The 22,466-nt window shown below is 39.8% G+C and overlaps 1 protein-coding gene across 2 annotated transcripts in view; it reads left to right on the top strand.

Annotated features, from left to right (window-relative positions):
- LOC120733401 (MLX interacting protein) overlaps positions 1-22,466 on the top strand; it is a 31,421-nt gene that overhangs the window by 2,773 nt on the left and 6,182 nt on the right. Inside the window, exons 2-15 of one of the 2 annotated variants that reach the window (XM_040031561.1) lie at positions 876-982; positions 6,756-6,838; positions 7,044-7,133; positions 7,260-7,301; positions 11,439-11,613; positions 11,724-11,813; positions 11,991-12,085; positions 13,769-14,342; positions 16,060-16,166; positions 18,202-18,310; positions 18,397-18,530; positions 18,753-18,860; positions 18,966-19,093; positions 21,300-21,423. In XM_040031561.1, coding sequence (XP_039887495.1) covers positions 876-982; positions 6,756-6,838; positions 7,044-7,133; positions 7,260-7,301; positions 11,439-11,613; positions 11,724-11,813; positions 11,991-12,085; positions 13,769-14,342; positions 16,060-16,166; positions 18,202-18,310; positions 18,397-18,530; positions 18,753-18,860; positions 18,966-19,093; positions 21,300-21,423 — 1,966 coding nt within the window. Of the gene's footprint in view, positions 1-875; positions 983-6,755; positions 6,839-7,043; positions 7,134-7,259; positions 7,302-11,369; positions 11,614-11,723; positions 11,814-11,990; positions 12,086-13,768; positions 14,343-16,059; positions 16,167-18,201; positions 18,311-18,396; positions 18,531-18,752; positions 18,861-18,965; positions 19,094-21,299; positions 21,424-22,466 lie in introns of both variants that reach the window. The other variant, XM_040031560.1, reaches the window with a different exon arrangement.

Here is a 22,466-nt window from a genome sequence, read left to right as displayed (position 1 = left end):
GGAAATTTTTTTGTTGTTGTTTTTTAATTTAATGGTCAGTCTTTTTACAATTTAGCACTCGGATATCAGAATGGTACACCTGCATCCCTTAAGTCCACGAAGCGTCAGTGATTTTTATCATTGATTGTTTGACTCTCCCATCTTGTTTTTATGTGACACTGAACAGACAGAACCGTTACTGTGATGTAATCATTAAGCGCACATGCTGTACACATACCTGCACATACAGATGAGTTCCTCCAGTGCTCACTTGTTTCAACATTACCGACGTGTGTGTGTGTGTCTGTGTATTAGTGATGTTATTGTTTGCGTAAGCAGCAGGAGCAGCTGCCATCATCTTGTTGTATAACTTGTAACTCAAGCATGACTTTAAACAGGCTTCCTTTTTCTTGTCTGCCTTTGCTTTCCCGCTCTTGTGGTTAGACATAAGTCACGGGTTGAGCAGGCGAACAACACATGTGGTTTATTTTCACCCCTTTTTTTAATGTGATTATACATTTTTATTTATTTATTTTGTCCTGCGGCCCACCTCTGTTCAAATATAATTAGCCAAATTTAGGCCACACAGTTGGTGAAACTCTTTCGTCAGACACATAACTCCTGTCAGAGGATGGTGCTCCCTTACTTTTTTACTAATTGATGGGTGTTGGATCAGTATAGCCTCTAAGTATCACTATTAGGCTTTAAAAAAAACCTGTGATCATTTCACCTGAAAAAGATACATTTTTAATTGATACGTGATTAACGTGTGCATGATCAATTAATCAAAGAAAAAAACTGTTTGTGATTTGCTAATGCAGGTTATTCTTACAGTATTTTAAAGGTTTTGGTTTGGTCTTACAGTTATTTCACTGATGTTTTTCTTTCCTTTTCAGTGGTAAGTTGGTGTCTCCAAAGTGGAAGAACTTCAAAGGGCTAAAACTGCTTTGGAGAGACAAGATTCGCCTGAACAACGCCATATGGCGAGCCTGGTACATCCAATGTAAGAGTTCCACAGTGCTTTTCATTTCATACACAAAATGTGAAAGTGACTGTTTTTGGTTAATATTTAATTAAACATTGCCTTCAGTGTAACAGAATTTGAATCAATCATAGAATCCAGTTATTTTTAGAAGCGAATACTGTTTTGCGGTTTCTTTTGATGTGCTGCTCTTAGTTTCTCTAACTGCATAGCTCTTTTCTTCCCAAATGAATTTTGCACCAGGTATGTTTAGTTTCACTCCTATTTAATTGGTTTTCAGCTAATTAAAGTGGAAATAAATGTATGTTTAAAAGAAAAAGAATTCAACACAAAATGATTGACTAAGAAGCCTAATACAGTACTGTGGAAGTCTAGAGGCACTCCTCATTTCTTTAAGTTTTGCTTCCGGACCTTTGTGTACTTTTTTTTTAAAGTGGTCTTAAGCAGTAGTTCTCCAGGCTTAAAAGTCTTTCAAAGTTTTTCTGTGGACAGCAGCTGCTTTTTTTTCAGTCCGTTAATTCTACCTCACCCTTTTCAAAGAGATAATTTTATTAAGCGACTTAATGCTGCTATATATGACACTAAAGCATAAAAAAGGCATATAACTCCAGGGATTAAGCAGTGTTGTGTCTACTCATAACACTGAACTTATCAACTTATTTTTTTCTGTCAGGTTTTTCCCCCAACCCTCTTCCGCGCCCCCCCCCCCCCCCCCCACCCCCATTATAAAATTTTAGCAATTATTGTTCCAATGTGTAATTTCTAATGAGACACTAGTTTTAATCACTACAAAAACTGCATAAAGATCTAAAACAATATGCATAAGAAGGGGAGGAACATGAAAGGCTTTGAAAAACTAACTACACCCACAATTTAGTGCCTTGTAGAACCACCTTTAGCAGCTATATGTTGAAGTACTTGTTTTACATGTGAATTTATCTGTCTCTCACATTATTGTGAAGAAATTTGGCCCGCTCTTTTTTTTTTTTTTTTTTTTTTTTTATCAATGTTGTTTCAGGTCAGTTTTGCGGGCGTTCATTTATGCACAGTTCTCTTAAGGTCCTGGCACATCATTTCAGTCAGGTTGATGTCTGGACTTTGACTGGGCCACTGGAAAACCTCAATTCCAAGTTTGAGCCGAGCTTTAGCTATTGAACAGATGGCTTCACATTTGTATCAAGAATGCACTCTGACAGTTAGTGTGAGGTGTCTGTGTTTGGTTTATTTTGCAAACTTTGCAAGCTGTGCTGACATGTTCCTTTAGAGAGAAGAGGAGTTCTCCTGGCAACCGTTCCAAACAAGCTGTGCTTGTTCAGTGCTTTTGAAGTGATCTAAATGTAACATTTAACATGCTAACTGAAGCCTGCAGAGTCTGAGATGTAGGCTTGAGGTTTTTTTTTGTGTGTTTTAAAAAAAAATAAAATTAAAAAAAAAAAAAAAATATATATATATATATATATATATATATATATATATATATTAGGGGTGCAACGATACACAAAATTCACGGTTCGGTTCGATACTTTGGTGTCACGGTTCGATATTTTTTTCGATACAAAAAAAATGTTCATGCCTTTTTAATTTGTCATTTATTAAAATTATAAATATATATTTTAACTCAAAAGTACAGTTTTTAAATTTAACCCTAACCCTTGTGCGTGTTTTTTATTTTGACAGCGAATGCGCACCTGCGGACCACTTATGTGCAGCCCTGGTTATTTAGCTCGTCATATTGCAGCCACAGAAATTCTTTTGTCCATGAAACCATAAAGCTGCACTTTCTTTTTGCCTTATAGTCTGATTTGTCATAACTTCTCCGTTCAAAGCTTTTCTTTGGCTGTCACTTCTTCACTATGACCTGTCTTATTTGGCTCAGCAGAACTGAAATATAAATCCTGCTGCTTTTACACACGCACTCACATAAGCTCAGCGATTCTCTGCGCGATCAACCTCTCACATGTTTAAGCTTGCTGCAGGAGATTTCACTTGTCATGTTTGCATAGTAAGCTAACGATTAATAAGACGATGTCAGAGGAATTGGTGCACAAATTATCATCACTCACAGATCAGTGCTGTCGCTCTCTATACACAGTTCGCACGATTGCAAAGTGAAAGCAAAAAAACAAGCGCAAATTCAAACGCGATTTCAATATGTCACATATTGACAGTGGCTCACCGATGCCAATGACATAATTACCCAGCTACATTTCTGAAAGAATGCAAAAGCATTGACATATATTTTTCCTTCCTACAATAGCCCGACGGGCAGGGCAGAGATAGATTTTGGTAGCCCGACTGAAAAAATCGCTAGCTCCAGGACGTCGGGCTAGCGATATTGCAAGCCCTGTATCTGATTGAGGAATCACTCATCTTTGGAAAAGAGAGTTTATTACAGAGAAATGGCTCTTTCCAAAATAAAAGCTATACTATCCGCTTCTTCTGGGCTATATTCTCAGCAGCATAAGGAGAATCATGTGCTAACAGCTGTCTAAATGACTCGGCTAAAGTTAGTAGCATGCTTGCTTTTTTTTTGTCTGCTTCCACTTGTTTTTGCACTAGGATGATGTCGGCGTAAATGTGCAGTCATATTCGTTGTGTTCCCACTAGTGCTTTCAGGTTAATCTCGTTGAAATGACCTTAACGCCACAACACGGCAAATCTCCGTTAACGAGCTACCGCCGATCGCTCCGTGCATGGGGCTAGACGGCAAACACGTTAACGAGCTAACTGCGCTAACACACTAGTTCACACCAATGTAATTGAGCATTGCATGGCACATCCAACATACTGTTTTACTTTAGTCCATGACTCGCTTACCTTCAGGGTCATACGTCACATGAAAACCAAAATAATTCCAAACGCCAGATCTGAATGAGGTCCATGTTGCAAGGAGAGCTTAACTTCTGTCTTGCTAGCTTGCCCTGCGCTCTTCCTTCTGACGATGCTGTCTGTGTTGAGCGCTCAGTGGATCTGCGCTCGACAGTGCAGCCTAGGCGGAGTAGTCGAACGCAGATTCACTGAGCGCTCAACACAGACAGCATCGTCAGAAGGAAAGTTGATAAAATAAATTACAAATTTTGTATTGTTCGATACATATGCGTACCGAACCGAAAGCACTGTATCGAACGGTTTAATATCGATACGAATATCGTTGCACCCCTAATTAAAATATATATATATATATTTGTTTGACTTTTTTCTGGGACATCTCCCCTTTGGATTGTGGGATTAAGTTAATATACACCTGAATGCTCCAGGTGAGCTTTGCAGATGATCAGTTAATTAATCAAGTGCATTTGATTTCCAGTGCCTTCCTTTCTTAAAGCTATCTAAGCAGTAAGGGTATAGTTATTCACAGGACTGCATAGAGCCTGTGAAAACTTTGTTTTTCATGTGACTTTAGATCCTGGGGGGGAAATCAGGTCAGAGCACAGGAAGTGTGGAATCAGCAGTATGTGTTTGATGGGCTTCATAAAAATCTCTTGCTATACCAGATAAATTAGAAGCCATTTACAAACAACAAAGAAATACAGGATAGGATGAGGTATGCACTTAATAATGATACTAAAGGGAATGGAGAGGATGTCATGCCGGCTTTACTTCCACCATAATAGATCTTAGAGACAGTTTCTGATCTTCTGTCTCCAGTATCCTTTCATACACAGGCTGATCCAGCAGTGTGAGAGCAGAGTGAAGGGGTTTGGAGAAACCTGTAATCAAGCTCTCTTATTATCACTGTTGAAATCTTTTACACATTTTGTGGGACATGTACTGACCTGAATACTGCTTTTAAAAACGCTTTGTTGGAATGGACTATTAGTATCATGGTTAGGACATGTCAGCATGCTTTTCTCACTGAAATTATAGTTCAAGCTTCTATTTGTGTTTATAAATAGCTACTTGTGGTCCTTCTGATATAATACTTTATCACATGTGAACATGTTTCTTGAAAGTCATTACTACAGCAGAGGCTTAGCCACTTTTCCAGACATGCAGTAAACCTAATTCTAGAAGAAAATGAAAAGTAAACAGAGAAGCACACGGACTACACTTATAATCCATGTTTTGCAAGCTGAGCCACTATGTTTTGGCTAATATATTTCAAAGTTATACCAGCCTGGCGATAGATGACTTAAAACTGTAAGCTGCATGTCTTAAATACACTTTGATGTGAATCTAAGGTCACCACAGGTGACGCCTGATTTGTGGAAGTGACTAATAGTAACTTTCATTTACATCACTAAGTAAACTAAATCTGGGTCAAGTGTTTTCTGAGCTGGGTGAGTTATAACTAAACAAATAGAGCTATTTATTTTAACAATGAAGCTTTAATTTGCAGTTGTAGTCAAAATGTTACATCCACTCATCGTGGGTATAAATGTTGTAGCAATTTTGGGCCTTTGGTCAATTCGTTGAACTCTTCTTTTTCTACGGTGGAAAAAGAAAAGGGTAAATATATAGACACAGTCATTTAGAAATGAGCGTATTCTAGTTTGTTTTGTTTTCTGTTTTTAAATCACCAGAGATGTATGCAGTATAGGGCTGCCACGATTTGTCGACTAGTCACGATTACGTCGACTATCAAAATCGTCGACGACTGATTTAATAGTCGACATGTCGTTTGAAGCTTTGTAAGATCGCAAAAGACGCAGGAATAAGTAGTAGGATTTAAGAGTGTAATAACGGACTGAAACAGAAGATGGCAGCACTGCATGTACAAGGATGCCAGCTGCCGTTAAACCCCGAAGAAGAAGAAGAAGCAGCTGTGTCCCAGAATTCATAGCGCGGCCCAGCTTAGTTTCCAACAATGGCAGTAGCTAGTTAGTTTTAATATTACTCTTATTATTCTTTCTGGGTCACAAAATAAACGTTTAACATATTTTCAGGCGAGAATGTAGCTGTGTAAACCTCAAATATCGGCTCAGTTTATCAGGACACCACATATTTTCAAAAGCGCTCCGACGTTTTCGGAGACGTCTGTTACCCACTAGCTCGATAGCTAGCCGGGGGCTAGGTCACTAGCGCTGTGAGAACACCGGACTCCCAGCAAATTGTTTTCAAACCCACCGCCGTCTTTCGCGACTCAGGTTAAATATATATGAGTCACTTAGATAAATTAAAAATGTTGTTGTTTGGCTTTTTTTTTTTTTTTTTTTTTTTTTTTTAGTATTTTATTTGTTCCTGAGTAAATCGGTTTGGCTGAGATTAAAGTTATAGTTTTTACACAGCTGAATAAACGTCAAGCAGACAGCTGATTATCAGAAGTGTGAGATGCTGGAGAATATACTCCGGTGTCCTGTTATATTTTAGATAGCAAGGAGTTTATTAAACTTTACCGAAACAATCTGCAAATTTCATTAAAATTGAATAAACTATCATCTTGTCTTTATTTTTAGTTAGCACCTTAAAAGCTTAAAGCTGTAAGCTAATGATAGTTATATAAGAGCAGATGCTGCTGGTGCAATAAGCTGTAGTTTTACGTCCAGTGGATGATGATCTGATTAGTCGACTAATCGCATAAATAATCGGTGACTAGTCGACTATCAAAATAATCGTTTGTGGCAGCCCTAATGCAGTACAATCATTCCACCCTGGAAAAATAGCAGTTTGAAGAAGTCATTAGGGGACCAAAATAACCTTGACATTCGTGTGCATGATGAATGTATGGAAACCCTAACTGTACATACCTGTTATGTTGCTTGTTTTTTTTTTTTTCATATTCTACAAATATCTTTTTCTAAGATGGAAAAATCCAACTCTCTATTTTAAACTTGAGTTATTTTTCAAACCCCAGATGTGGAGAAAAGATCGAATCCTGTTTGTCACTTCGTGACACCACTTGATGGAAGTATGGACCTGGACGTCCATCGTCCTGAGGTAAAGATGAAGAAGTGGTGATCATTCTGAGATGCATGCACAGAGACTTGTTTTTTCTTTTCACTGAAATCATTCAGTTGTCCAGACACTCAAACCACTTTCTTGAAATTGATGTTTGTTTTCCTTTCCTGCTTCCTTTCTTTGTACCATATGCTTCTCATAGGCTTCGTTTTAGTTCCTATCTCTTGCCTTCTCTCTTTTCCAGGCCATTGCTGCAGAGGGGAAATGCTGGAAAAGAAGAATTGAAATTGTCATAAGAGAATACCACAAATGGAGAACATACTTTAAGAAAAGGGTGCAGTATAGTTTTACTGAAACATTGTTTCTGTTACAAAGATGCTGGGAAATTTTAGTAGACATGTTGTTTGGCCATAAAGCATAAATATTTATTTAATGTTGAACTTGTGAACTCTTTTTATAGCTACAGAAACACAAGGATGACGACCTCTCGAGCTTACTTAAGGTATGCAGCATTGCAACATGCTTAGGTCACTAACAAGACGTTAATATTAACATAATCATTAGTGTCAACATCTGTTCAGCCAGATATTGATACTGATGAAATGAAACCACACTAACCCAGTCAACTTGAAATTATTTGTACTTAGAAGATCATCTGTGACTATGCATACAAGGCACTTATGATTGTGTGCATCTAATTTAGCTTGTAAAACTATGTACTCACTCACCCACTCACTCATTCAGGGTCCCATTATACCCGGCATGTGGATTATTGTCACCTCTCCCATCATTTCCGCCAGTCGTGCACTTCTCGATGTGCACGACAAAATGTGTGTCGCTGTGGCGCAACACCTGCACACATACCCCCAGTCATCACAGCCATCCCTCAGTTTGATATCCGCTCTTCAACGAGCCAAGCTGCGTGGCGGTACCTTGTTCCTCTCCTTCAGGGAACAGAAGTTATAGATATAACCGTTCATTCCCTTTCATTCGATTCAGTTGATTCACTAGGTACAGCACACAAGTATGGAACATTTCTACACGCCCCACAGAGCAGCCACCGAACTAGAATCAGACCGCCAGCGCTTTAGCGTGTGGTAGACCCAGCAGAAAGGACATCATGAGCCACCAAAGGGGCTGTGACATCCAAATGATAGAACTGAACAAAAGTAATGCCCAACTAGCTGCAGCACAAACATCATGGCCCTTTTAAAAAGAGCCCATGATGTTTCCATTCCCATGGTGGAATGAACTCTCACACCCTGGGGCAAAGCAAGACTCTTGATGCTGTACACCAGTGAGATGGCTTCTATAATCCAGTGGGAAAGCCACTGTTTAGGCAGAGCAGGACCTCTGGCTGGATTAGCAAAGCAGACAAACAACTGGTCACATAAACTCACATTCTGAGTAAAACCAGAATCAAACGTTATGCCAAGGTTCCTAACAGAGAATTTTGACAAATAACCAAGAAGTCCAGGTGTCTCATTTATCCCAGACATGCATTATTCTTGTGCAAAGATAATTATTTTAGTTTTGTCTTAATTTAACTGAAGAAAACTGTCAACCATCCACCTGCCAGCCACTGCTTAACAGTGTCAGGGCACTTTAACAAACTGTGGAGTTTAGACATGAGCGCTGATGTCGAGGTGTGAGTGTCAAACCTATGGTTCAGGAGAATACCGGAGCAGCTACCTATACTGTAATGCTGAATATAAATGGATGTGGTTGTGTGATGATTTTACAGACAGCATGTGAAAGGACCAACATGCCGGGTATGGTGGTATCCTCACCCATTCAGCACTGTGCAAAAGTTTGAGCTGTTAAATTTAAAGCGGAGCTTTAAAGAAAATGAACCTGTTTATTAGTTTTACTCAAACTTCAGCCCAAAATAAAATCTGTATTTGGTGTTAGTGATCATTCACTTTAAAACAGCAACTGTTTTTCTGGGGGTTTATGTCATCTTCTGTTCCTTCATGGAATCCCAGACGCAGTTCATGATGATAAAATTTGAGCTCTTTGTGGAGCCTAAAACATTTTATTTTTGTTTTGATGTGAGTGAATATGGATATAAAACCCCATTCATCTGTCCTCAGTACTTCCTCCGTGAAGACGTACAGTGTCCAGTCAAAAGTCATACAAACTGATATTTTATTTGACTACCTGTAGCTTTAATGACGGCACACATTTGCCATGGTGACATTTTAATAAGCCGTTTTCTCTTTTCAGTAAATAATCTCAGGGCATTTATTTCTATCAACAGTTGCATCAATTTTTCACCAACAAAGGTTTTGTGTTGATGCGATTCGAGTGTCAGCTTATAGTGCTGTGAATGTCTGCTCATATGTGTAAGTGGACTCGTATTTGTATAGCACATTCCTAATGACGCAGAGTGCTCAACTCACACACACATTCATGCAGCAATACGCTTTACTACCCTGAGCTTAAAGGTGGTATGACTTACAGCCGTATCACTCTCTGGTTCAGTGAGCATGGCATTTCAGTATATTCAGGTAGTCAGCTGACCTAAAACATTGCTTAAATAGGCCTGAACAACCGGAGCAACCCCAGATCACAACACCACCTCCACTAGGGATCATGGATGCATTACTTCAGCCATTTCTCTTCTTACCCTGCTTCATCTATTATTGGTATGAGTCCGATGTTTGTGCTCCATAGCGAAATGAAGTCTTTTTTCCCAGTTAGTCTCACTAATTAGTGGTTTTCTCAAAGCTGCACAGCTGTTTAATTTCAGTCCCTTTAGTTCTCTTCTCATCATGTGTGGAAATGCTGTTACTTTTACTGTTATCAACATATCCATGACTTCTACTGTTTATTTATTTACATTTTTAAGATTTAATTTCTCCAAATGTTTTTCCAGACATGATTATTCAGGATTTCTTTTGATTTAATAGTATATTAGACAGTATTTAACTCAGTTTTACCCTTTTCAGTTTTTTTTCTTTGCTTGATCTAGGACAATAATTTGACTGAAATGGAGTAACACAATTTCCATGAGTATGGGATAGATTTTTCAACGTGGCTGTTTAAGAAATGAGAAGCTAATCGCTGCATCATTTACAGTCAAATAACATGTTGCAAGCTGAAACATAGTAATCACTGCAGTGATTATCCAATTATTGGAAGACTCTTGGCTTTTTGCATAGTTACATCCAGGTGGTGACTTATTTTGGGGGCTGGCCATTGCATGCCTGTTGCTGAGAAAAGAAGGAATGGCATGGGAATGTGTTTTCCGTTTCAAAGATGAAGCCAAAATAATGCAGGCTATATCAGCGGGGGAACAATGTTCACAGAGGACAGTGGAGTGCCCACTCTGAGTCGAGGACGAGTTCCTGCCCCAAGTGGAGGAGTTTAAGTACCTCGGGGTCTTGTTCACGAGTGACAGGAGAAGGGAGCGAGAGCTCGACAGACGGTCTGTTGTGGTGAAGAGAGAGCTGAGAGTAAAAGCGAAGCTCTCAATTTACTGGTCGATCTACGTCCCTACCCTCACCTGTGGTCACGAGCTGTGGGTAGTGACCGAAAGAACGAGATCACGGATACAAGCGGCGGAAATGGGCTTCCTCCAAAGGGTGGCTGGCCTCTCCCTTAGAGAGGGTGAGAAGTTCGACCATTTGGGAGTGGCTCAGAGTAGAGCAGCTGCTCCTCCACATCGAAAGGAGCCAGTTGAGGTGGTTCGGGCATCTGACAAGGATGCCTCCTGGGCGAGGTCTTCCAGGCATGTCCCACCGGGAGGAGGCCCTGGGGCAGGACACACTGGATAGATTATATATCTCGGCTGGCCTGGGAACGCCTTGGTGTTCCCCCGGACAAGCTGGAGGAGGTGGGTGGGGAGAGGGAGGTCTGGGCTTTTCTGCTTGGGTTGCTACCCCCGCGACCCGGCCCCGGATAAGCAGAAGAAAATGGACGGATGGATGTTTTGAGCTGCTTTTTATGTGTTGGAAAAAGTATTCAGTATGGAGAGATCATTCGGACAAGTTCAAATGATTTACGAGATACAGAATTTGAATAAAAGCTATTTAGTGATTAGGCTGTGGAACAGCGGAGCAGTGACCCAGCAGTGACAGGAGTTTGGACAGGATCCTGTAGGATCTAGACACTGATGGTGGTGAAGAGGGAAATGGAAGCTTTGATGGGGCTCTGAGACACCGGGGGGAGGTGGAAATGCATGAATGCGAGTCTGACATTACAATGACAGAAGAGCACTGAGATCTGAAGCATGCAGGAAGCAAGCTGATTGGGTCATAGAAGAATATGATTGGACTAGAGTAATGATGTCAGTCTTGAGTTTGGCAGCATGGAAAAGTAAATGTAAACAATAAATAAATTAGCAGCCTGCTTGAATGTAGATCGAGGTTAATCTTTTAGGCTTCGTTTAAAAGACTGAATTGTAGCTTGTATCGTTTAAAAAAACCAAACATCTAAAATGCATAAAATGAAATTTCCCATCAAACTTTTGCACAGTTCATGTAAATGAGGAGTTCACAATACTACGTGATGCTGCATGCTTGTGTGTTGCTAACTGGTGTGGTTACTGCATTTTGAACGCTCAAAGGGGCCGGAGGAGCAGTTATCCCTGTTTGGGGAAGTCTCTCCAGACATGCTCCGTGTCTCCTTTTATCAGGATGAAGAGGCCGCTGCACGCCGTGTGACTCGTCGCATGATTACTGAAGCGCCTGCCCCCATGGAGATGGACAACCTTTTCGACATGGACGTTTTGATGTCTGAGTTTACAGACACATTGTTCTCTACGCTGGCCTCACACCAGCCCATACCCTTCCCTAATCCGAGGGAGATTGGTAAGAAAATCAAGAAAAGATATGCTTGTGGAACTGGATCTCTTATATTTGCATAAACACAGCCATGCCGTGGCCCTTACTCCCCATAACTCTGCCTCTCCTGTCCAAAGCTCATGCAGGGAATGCTGACATGATTCAACCAGGACTCATCCCGTTACAGCCTAACTTGGACTTCATGGACTCATTTGATCCACTGCAAGGTAACAGTAAAGCACCACCCACAGCTGCATTAGGACTTGACACAGACTAATAGTGCACACTGTACAGAAGTCAAGCACACATATTCTAGTAACTCTGCTACAGCAGTTGACCTAGCCTAACGCAAAAAGTAGTGTGGTTTTACTAACCTCTAGCTAACATAGAGACTCTTGTTCCAGACTTATTTCACAGCCTCCGTCAGCCCGCCTTCCCCTCTGTTTCCCCCACTGCATCATCTGTCACCCCTCTACCCAGCAGCAGCTCTCAGTCACAGGTAAACACAGATCCAAGGCTCAGTCCCTAACACACACCACCATGAAAACAGTCTGTTCAAGGAGAGGTTTTTTTTTTTATTTTATTTTGTTAGATTTAAAATTTCTTTGTATTTCTGCCACGTCTGCCACCAACTTTCTGCCTTACTGTAGTTAGACAAAAACAATGAAGTAACATAATAATATTACTAAACTGTTTACACAGCACTTTCATACATGACTTGCTCAAACTGATTAACATTTAATTCATAAAATTTTCAATAAAATTGTGTACTCTAAATAGCTCTGAATATTTGGCTTTTCTTTCATACCTTCCTCCTTGAAGTTTCTCAAAAGTTTTTTAATCAGCCATGACTTGGCTTTAGTGAAAAAAATGTTTCTTTTGGGTCCACTGTTAATTGTTTCTGGGTCCCTGTATGAATTTTAGCAACTCAGACAGTACAAAGGCTCATCATAGCCATGAAAAAGATATGCAGCGTTCGTGAAACCTGAACCTGGTTGAACCAGCAGACACTTTCAAAAGTGACATGAAGGTGTCACAGAGTTGCTGCACATCCATAATGTGAAACTCCTGTTCAACCACAGGTGCTATGGAGATCTTGTGGCTGTGATATTTAAACTGTGCTCAGTCGGTACAAAGTGTACACCACCACCAGCCTGAACCACTGATAGACAATAGATCATTGCTTTTATGTTACTTACCTCAAATCTGGACCCAACCACTCGAATGTTGCAGCAGAAATCAAAGCTTAGGCAACATGTTTTTTTCCTGTTGTCTCATATTGGTGAGTCTATATGATGGTCTTCTGCTGCAGACCAGCTGCTCTAAGAAATGCTCTTTTGCATACCTTGGTTTGCACCAATGGGTATTTGCGTCACTGTTGCTTTTCTATGAGCTTAAAGCAATCTGGCCATTCTTCTCTGACGTCAATCAAGACATTTTCACCCAGAGGAACTCCTGCTAACTGGATATTTTACCTTTTTAATCATTCTCTGTAAACCCTACAGATGTTTTTGTGGGAAAATCCAAGCAGGTCAGCAGTTTTTAAAAAAACACTCAGAGCAATCAACATCGATGCCACGTTCAAAATTACTTAAATTACTTTTCCTCCTCATTCTGAAATAGTTGTACCCAATAAAGTGTCCAGTGAACTTGTTTAAAAAACAAGAAGCTTGTTTGACAATTATATATGCACACTGTCATAGTCCTGTCACTGTACTTCACTGTAATTGACTTTAGAAAACCAGTATTTGAAGACAGGATACGTACTACACTTTAAATACTCCATAAATAATCCTTTGGTACAGCATTTAATAATTCTGTTAAAACTATGATCTATGAAATGAATAAAATAGTGTGGCTCAAAAATAAACTTCAGTATGAAGCAAATCAAAAAATTTTAAGGTTAAAAATATTTTTAAAATAAAATTTTCAATAAAGTAGAAACTTCAAATGAAAATTAAGGTACAGGATCAGTTAGCAGTGAGGTCAGTTATTAATTATTCAGAATATTTAGTATTATAAATCATGGATCCACTCCCGAAACTTTTACTACCGTTAGTTAAAGAGCGGGTATAACAGATGTGCCATCAGACAGTCTGTTTACTGTCTTAAACCACAGAAGTGTGTCTGCTCTGTGTCATATTTTACTAAGTGTGCTTGTTTCCTTTTCATCCCTTGCCAGGCCCAGTTAATGTCCTCCATGCAGCTGACAACCAACCCCATCTCCCCTTCTAGCCCCATGTCTGTCCCCTCTCCCATGGCCAGTCAGTCAGGTGGTAGTAGCGATGTTGTCTATGCGCACAACTACATGTCCTTGTTCCCTGGGCAGGTGGCGCCCAGTGGTCAGGTTCCCTCTGTCGCTCAGCCGTTATCACATGATCCTCTGGTACAGTGCCTTCCAGGTCAGGACATGGCCTCAGCAGCACCCATGGTTACCTCACCCTTGAACAACACCTCAGTCTTGGATGAGACTGTAGCGGCATCTGTGATTACGCACACAGCCTCCTCTACTGTCACGCCGAGTGACTCTGCCACCACCTTCAGCCACAGCTCGGATTATAGCACCTTATCTGCACAAGCGCCAGGTCACCCATCCCATCTCCAAACCGTGGCTCCTCTGGCTGCCACTTCTGTACAGCAAACTCAGACTTTTGCTCTGCCTCGACCTTTACAGCCACCCAGTGCCAACAAAAGTCGGCCCATGCCAAGGATTGCTCCTGCTAACACCCTTCCCTCGTCTCAGATCATCCTCACAGGTCTGTGGTTTCTAAAATCAAGATCAGTATTTTATATCTGTAAAATAGAAATGTAAAATTATCATTTTCACCACAAGGTAGCGCTACAGTATGTCTAATGTAATGACTTAATGTTGTAACACACACATATTTGAGTTACTGTAGCTTCACTTGTGTTAGAGTTTTCAGGAAAAAAGTACACTGAGGTAGTTATTTCAAGTATAGATGTTTTCCTTTTCAGCTTTCATTTTAAATATGACAATCTTTGTAAGATGTATTAGGAAAAGCTGCTGAAAAGGAGGTTATACTCATCGATGACATTAAAAGACAGATGTAGTGTGCTGGTCTGAAATGCCAGCGTGGAAGTAGCCTAAGCCAGGAGGAGGCGAATCACCCTTTTGTAGAAAACCAAGACTTATTTGATCTTTGAGCTTAGCAAAATGATTCTGATGAGCTCATCATATCAGTCGCTTCGTTTTGTAAACTACAGAGCTACAGTTTCATTGTACTGTGGTCGCAGATTTTGAAGCCATCCTGATAACCTTCTCCCACCAACGATGTGGAGATCCAACCTCTTTAGATCCAATTAAAATCAAGACACTCAAAAAGATGCTCTGGAAAAGAGTAGAATTCTTGGAACAGAGTTTAATACACTGAATCATATGAACAGCAGGAAAAATACATGCAGAAATCTAGCAAGAGAATTACATAGCAGAAAGCAAGCAAAGCAAAACCCCGGGGTGTACAGCCTTGAGCACAGACAGTAGAGCAACTCAGAGATGGACAAGGAGAAACAGCAGAAGGGAAAAAGTACTCGGGGTGTCCTCTGGTCCCCTAATATCCCCGCCCCCTGCTGCTGGGTAACTTTCCCACCCGCCTTTCAGCCAAACACAGCTGCAGGGGTCAGGTAGCGGCCAAGGTCTAGGCCAAAGGCCAGTCAGGACTCTGACTACCCTTTCGCTTTGGCTTATCACAATAGGTCATGACACGGTCAAACATCACACATTAACCCTAATTATTAAATCTTCACAATCTTATTTTATAATTACATAGGTTCTTAAAACACTTCAGTGTGTGTGTGTGTGTGTGTGTGTGTGTGTGTGTTTATATATTTTATAGTGATCAGGATCTCTGTTACAATGTTACTGTTTTGGTTGTGCTGCATGAAAGACGTTGAGTGTGTATTAGGGAAGGTTAGTTACCGGAGAGTAAATTATTCAGGAGAACTCTCCCCTTACATTAACTGCCCTGTTACTGTACCACCTTAATATACCATGGTGAAGCAAAATGTCTTGTGCTTAAGACTCTACATGAAAGTTAAAATATATATGTTCAGTGCACATAGATATATAGTGTATATAGTTACATAGTTATCATACAAAAATCCACCACAGTACTATTGTGCAAAGTACAATGACGATAAAAAGTTAAACTACACTAAACTTGGGTCTCCGTTAGAGTCAAAAAGAGTAAAAATCTGGGTTTAGGCAGTAGAGTGAGGTTGTCTTTTGATTGAAAAGAAGATAATAGATAAGCAAAAACTGTACCCTAGTTTCTAGGTCACATCCACAGTTTGTCACATTTGGTTTCAAAAAGCCTCAAGAGCTCCTGTCCACAAACCAATGAGCGAGGTTAATGTGGCTACAACCATATTTTATATACATCCTATGGTTAGATTTCCCACAGAGCTTTCAGATCACTCTGTAACGTTTGTGTATGTGTGTGTAAATCCTCTCAGGCCCTTTCCCAGGTCATGCCAATGCTGTGATTGTTACACCCACACCACTGAAAGCAGATTTGGTCCCTAACACAGGTGTGGTCATCACTTCTCCTGCTCTTGGACCGGTATGTTTGCAGCTCATTGTTTGAATTTATTTCCTACAGTTTTGTTAAATGAATAAATAAATAAATGTGCCCCTTATAAATTGTAAGGTTTTATATCATATTATAACAAAACAAATCTAATTTTTACCATGTCTTAAAAATTAGGTAAATACAACCTCAGATGAACAACAAGACATGAGAAATCATATTGTTTGATAATTTATTTTGGAAAAATGTAACCAAAATGCAGAAGCAGTGTGAGAAATGTGATTCTATAGCTTGCAGAATCACCTTTAGCAGCAATAACCTAACGTACATTTTCTGTGCCATCTTCAGTGTCTCATATCTTTGTGGATTAATTTACACTCTTCTTTATAATGTTTGCAGGTATTTGTTTACGCACACATCTCTTGCCACACTAATTGCCACGTTTTTAAATCCTTAACTGGTCTGGCACCTGTATATTTGTCTGATTTGCTGAAGCCCTGTGTCCCCACTTGTTCACTCCGGTCAACTGAGCAGCTGTTGCTCTGTCCCAAATCACGGCTGAAACTGAAAGGAGACCGGGCGATCTCTATTGTGGCTCCAAAGCTTTGGAATAATCTTCCTCTTCACATTAGGCAATCGACATCAGTGCTGGTTTTTAAATGCAGATTGAAAACGTATGTTTATTCGCAGGCCTTTGACTCAGTGGGTAACTGACTTTTATTTACTTATATTTTATTTTTATTATTATAGTTATTATTTTATCGTATTTATTTTTCTTATTGTGTCTCTTATATTTCTGTTGTTCAGCACTTTGGTCAGCCTTGTGTGTTTTTAAAGTGCTATATAAATAAACTATGATGATGATGATGAGTAATTCAGTGAGGTTGAGGTCTGGACTTTCGCTGTTGCATGACCCAATTTGGGCCAAGCTTTAGCTGTTGGACGAGTGTCCTCACATCTGGCTCTAGAATACTTTGTTATATTGAGGAGTTCAGAGTCGACTCAGTTACCCAGGTGCCCAGGTCTTGTGGCTGTAAAACCAGGCCAAATGGCCTCTCCTCCACCACTGTGTTGACAGGTGTTATGAGGCGTTTGTGCTGGTATTCTGTGGTTGGTATATGACAAGCATGGTTCTGTGCGTTCTGATCAAATTTTCCACTTTGGTATCATCAGTCTAAAATGTTTTTTTGGAGGTTTTTGTAATTTGTTAAGATGCAGACAGACTTTCTCATGGAAACCCTTCCATGCAAACCATGGCTGTTCAGAATTTTCTACTGTACTGTCATTAACTTTAACGTTTAACATGCTAACTGGGGCCTGTACAGTATGAGATGTAGCTAATTGGGTTTTCTGCAGATCTCTGAGCACTGCACAGTCTGACGTCTGGGTGAATTTGCTGAGGCATCCTCTCATGGGGGATTTGCATCTGTTTTAAATGGTTTCTGCTTGTGAATAATCATCCTCACTGCAGAATGATTGACCTCAGATTGTTTGGGCCTCTTGGATTTCTGGGCAGTCACAGATGCTTCTCATTGCTGATGTTTTGCTCCTTGGTATTATGTTAAAAAACATCTGAATGCTCCAGACCAGCAAAATTCCAGAACATTTGTTTATATACAAGTGCTCACATCTGCTGATGATCAATTAATCAAGTGCATTTGATTAACAGCACCTGGCCTTTGTTGCCTTCTTCATTTCCGTGGAAGCAGTGACTTAATTTTTCACAGCAGAGCTTCTTTGTTTTGGCTTCATTTCTGTACATCACAACACCTGTAATATGTTGTTTTGCAGTTCATCTGAGGCTACATTTACTTAATTTTAAGATCTACAAAGGAACAAATTATTTTGTGTTTCTCCTGATACGCAAAACCTTACAAATTAAAGAGAGGAAACTTTATTTTTGTTGTCACGATATGAGTGTCACATAAAAATAAGTGAAATTTGGTCGAAGGCCGTCTTTTTTTATTTTTATTTTTTATTTTTTCTTTAAGTAAAGAGGATTGATATTTATTGCAAAGTTTCTTTCATGTTTTTATATTTATTTTTTGAATATTTTCATGTATCTCAGGCATCTGGATTTCACGTCGTGCCTCAGCCTCAGAAGTCTCAGACAATTGTTCCCAAAGAAAAATCATTTTCCTCTAGCCGCAAAAATCAGAAGGGTTCCTGCAGTGTTGGTGAGAATTCATTCAGAAAGTTACTTTAAACTTCACCTCCACAACGTGTTAAAACCTGTTTTGTTTTTTGTTCCTTTTCTTTTCAGTTCCTAATCAGCCACAATCTGGACAAAGGTCGCCCTGCGGGTTAGATCAGGTTCCTAGCCCACAGTCGTTACCCAGCCCACAGTCATTAATCAGCAGTACCAGTCCAGTTTTGGTGAAGAACGAGCAACCTCAGGTTTGTATTCGTGTGTTTTCAAACATAAAACTCAAACTTAAATAAGTTTGATCATGTTTGTGAATAGGACTGAAATCCAACTTTACATGTAAAACATCTTAATTAACTGAGGTTGACCTTAATGCACGGATTACACCGTCATGGGGCATTTCTGATGTTTCTTTTTAACATTGCATACAATCTCCATAATATTGTCTAATCCTTTGTGCTGTTGTATGACAGATCCGGAGGACCACACACATATCTGCTGAGCAAAAGAGGCGATCAAACATAAATATTGGCTTTAAGACACTCTGCAACCTGGTTCCTGCTCTAAAGTCCCAATCAAATGTAAGCAGGCGTTCCTGTATGTTATCATGAAATGCCCAGAACCATGTTTGCCTCTAATGCCTGATTTGTTAATTAAAAACATATTTATTAACTTTGTGCTTTTAGATCAGTAATGCAGTGACGTTACAGAAGACAGTGGAGCACATTATGAAGCTCCAGCAGGAAAGGCAACAAATGCAGGACGAAGTTAAGAGACTACGAGAGGAGATTGAGGAGCTCAACACCTCCATTAGGTATGTTTAAACATTTTGTATCATGTCTTAAACATTGAGCACTGTGCACAAGTCTTTTATATTTCAATTTTTCTTCTAAGGAGCCAGAGTTTTTACAGTGGTCTTGAGTAATAGTTCTCCTGGATTTTTGATGTTTTTTCAAAGTTTATCTTTGGACACTGGCTGCTTTTTCACATTTTTTTTCAGTCCAGTTCTTGCACATGACCATTTTCAGAGCCATGTTTTATTTGTTTAAGCTACTTAATGCTGAACTATGAATCATTCAAGGATACAAAGGTACCTGAATCAAGCGCCTACAACTTTAAAAATAATCAGTTTTAAATTGTGTCTTTAGGCACTTTGTCACTAAAAATAAATTATTTGTTCCCCTTTTTTGTTCGTTATGACTTAGATAATACAGTCTAACCGAGTCATATCATTAAAAAATGAAAAAGTTGTTTAGCAATCACTTTTTCACACAGGGGCATGTGTAGCCCCCCCCCCTTAATAATAAACATCTTCATTTAGAAAATGCATTTTGGGTTTACTTATGTAGTCTTTGTCTAAAATTTACATTTGAAACCTTTAAGTGTGGCAAACACAAAAAAGAGGAAATCAGGAAGGGGGTAAACACTTTTCCACACCACTGTATCTAATTAGCAACAGCTTTTTCACCATAACAGTGATCCCAAACACACTGCCGATGCAGCTTAGTGGATTGCCGGAGCATTACGGCTACCGTAGTCAGGAGTCTCGTGGAGTAATCTGGGTCCAAAACTCCGTCCGCTTCAGGTCCCAAAGTCAAACAAACACTGTGGCATCACCGTCTAAATGATGTGCTACGTAATCGCTGGCGACACAGCTACGTTAGCATAACATAAACACAGTGAAGCTGGAGGATAAACGCTAACTTTTTTCCACTCTCTAAAAGCTAACGTGAGGGTTCCCGATGGTTAGGGACAAATGCAATCACATGGTAGGATGCTGTAAACGGACCAAACTTCAGTCAGTAGAACAACTGAGATAATCCATCCACAATATGAGATTAGTAGTGATGTGTGATACTACTGTTTTCCTTTCAGATCCGATACCAAGAAAATTTCAGGGTGGTATCCACGATACTGATCTGATACCAATACTTTATACAAAAACGTAATGTTTTATTGTACAGTGGTCCCTCGCTATAACGCAGTGGATTTCACCTATCACAGGTTATTTTTGGAACGTAACTCCTGCGATAAACGAGGGACCACTATATTTTAAATTATGGCTTCATAATGGTCACAGGACATCAGACTACTTGTTCTTATTGCTTAATAATGCAGAATTATCATACAGACATAAAAAAACCTGAGGTTGTGTATTTGAACACGTTGCCTGCCTGCAGCACTATAGGACTCCGCAAGAGATGTCTGTCTCACCCTAGCGGGACCTGTCCCACTCCTCTCCAGTTCACCTCAACATAAGTTTGTCATATTCTGTGATATGATTTACTCTGAGGTGTTTGACGAGGGTAGCGGTGTTGCCACAACACCTCACTGTCTTGCCACATGTATCGCAAACCACGTCTTGGCTGTTTGTGAAGGTAAAATACGTCCACACATGACACTGTTTACGCTCAGCCGTTGTTGTGAGTGTGCACGCCAAGGGGCTGCGACACATTTATACAGCCGTATTTCACATATGACCATGAAAGACAGAAGAGGAAGTAGTTCCTTCCAAGTTAGACGATCCAAATGATGTAGTTTCTTTCCACTGTGTTCCTGTTAATGATAAACTAAAAATTTACCCCAAATTAGTAAAATATTGATATTTTAATATGAGAATCGATTCTGGAACATAAATAAGTGGTATCGGAGGAATCAATATTTCAATATCGATCCACACACCACTAGAGGTTAGTCATTAATATACTGCACCGACATGGGAATAGAGCAGCTGTGAGAGAATTCAATATTAATTAATCAATGGTACAGAAGTGGAGGAAGCAAGAAGAATGAGTTGAGTAAAATTTGATTTATCTGACTGTTTTGTTTCACTTAATGCACCTTATAATCCGGTGCGCCTTATGGTCCGAAAAATACGGTATGTTTGCACAGGTTTCAGTACATTGCTGCACCGACCAAAATGTAAGGAAGTAAAGAGTGGCTCGAGACTTATGCACAGTACAGTACTAAACGTGCACAGCGATCTGATGTATTAACTCTGAAATCTTTCCTCACTGCAGCTTGTGTCAGGAGCAGCTTCCTGTGACGGGTGTACCGATGAGACGACATCGCCTCGACCACATGCAAGAGAAGTTTAATGAATATGTGAAGAACCGCACACTTCAGAACTGGAAGTTCTGGATTGTATCCTTCTACAAGCTAGCTGATGTAACAGTTTTTATTTTTTGAGGGAGGCTTTTGTGTCTGTCACTTGAAACTAGAAAGAGAGGCACCTCACTGAGATCTGAATGATAAGTTGCAGGAAATACACAGCAGAGGCAGAAGCAGGCTTCCGACAGGAGAAGTTACGCGTAAGTTATTTTCTTAAGAAGGGTTTAGATAAAACTGGTGCCTCATACAGCTTTTAAATTTCAAAGTTTTCAGTCCATAAAATATTAAAAGTATTCATATAAATAACCTAAAATAAATAGGTACTGTTGTATCAGATAGCAGAGGGATTGGTTTGTTTGTTATCTACCAGAGTCCAATTAGCCTCCCCTCACACAAGACCAGAAGAGTTTATAGATCTGTATTGACTTTGTATTATGTGAAGGGGAATCTTTATTTATTTATTCAGTTTAATATTCTACAGTTGCACCTCCTCTCCCCTTAAAAATTTCTCAATTATTAAGAAAAGACCCAAAGAAAATAAATTCCTTGCGTTTGTCTGGTTTCTGGTGTCAGGTTTTCTGGTCTTTACAGCAGTGGTTCAGTGGCTGAAGAAACGCGCAGACCAATTGGATGTGAGTTAGCTATCTCACATGATATCGTTTAGCCAATCAACTCTGTGCATTCCGGGGGATACACACGGGGACTCTGCAGTGCCAACAGCTGAAAAGAAAGTGACAAATATAGGAAAAAAGACAGGGAGTGATACAGACGACTGTGCTGGAGAAGACCGAGACAAAGAAATCGGAGAGAAAAATAAGTAACAAATGGTGCTGGTGCAAAAAACAAAAACATTGGACAGTGAAAATAGAGGATTAAATGGCTGAATGCTGGACTTCTACACATCCAATCAGACGATCTCCTAACAAATGTGATCCTGAAGGAGCAGTTTGTAAGAAGTGACTATTCCACTGTATTTGACTTGACACACAAATGCAAGGTTTTCTACAAAGTGAATATAATCAAACTAAATATTGCTCCAGGCTCACAAATGACCACCTCCACATGTGTATGAATGG

Source organism: Simochromis diagramma, unplaced genomic scaffold (genome assembly GCF_900408965.1).
Source record: "Simochromis diagramma unplaced genomic scaffold, fSimDia1.1 OVJJ01000284.1, whole genome shotgun sequence".
NCBI classification, from domain to species: domain Eukaryota; kingdom Metazoa; phylum Chordata; class Actinopteri; order Cichliformes; family Cichlidae; genus Simochromis; species Simochromis diagramma.
This window is presented reverse-complemented; position numbering and strand designations above follow the sequence as displayed.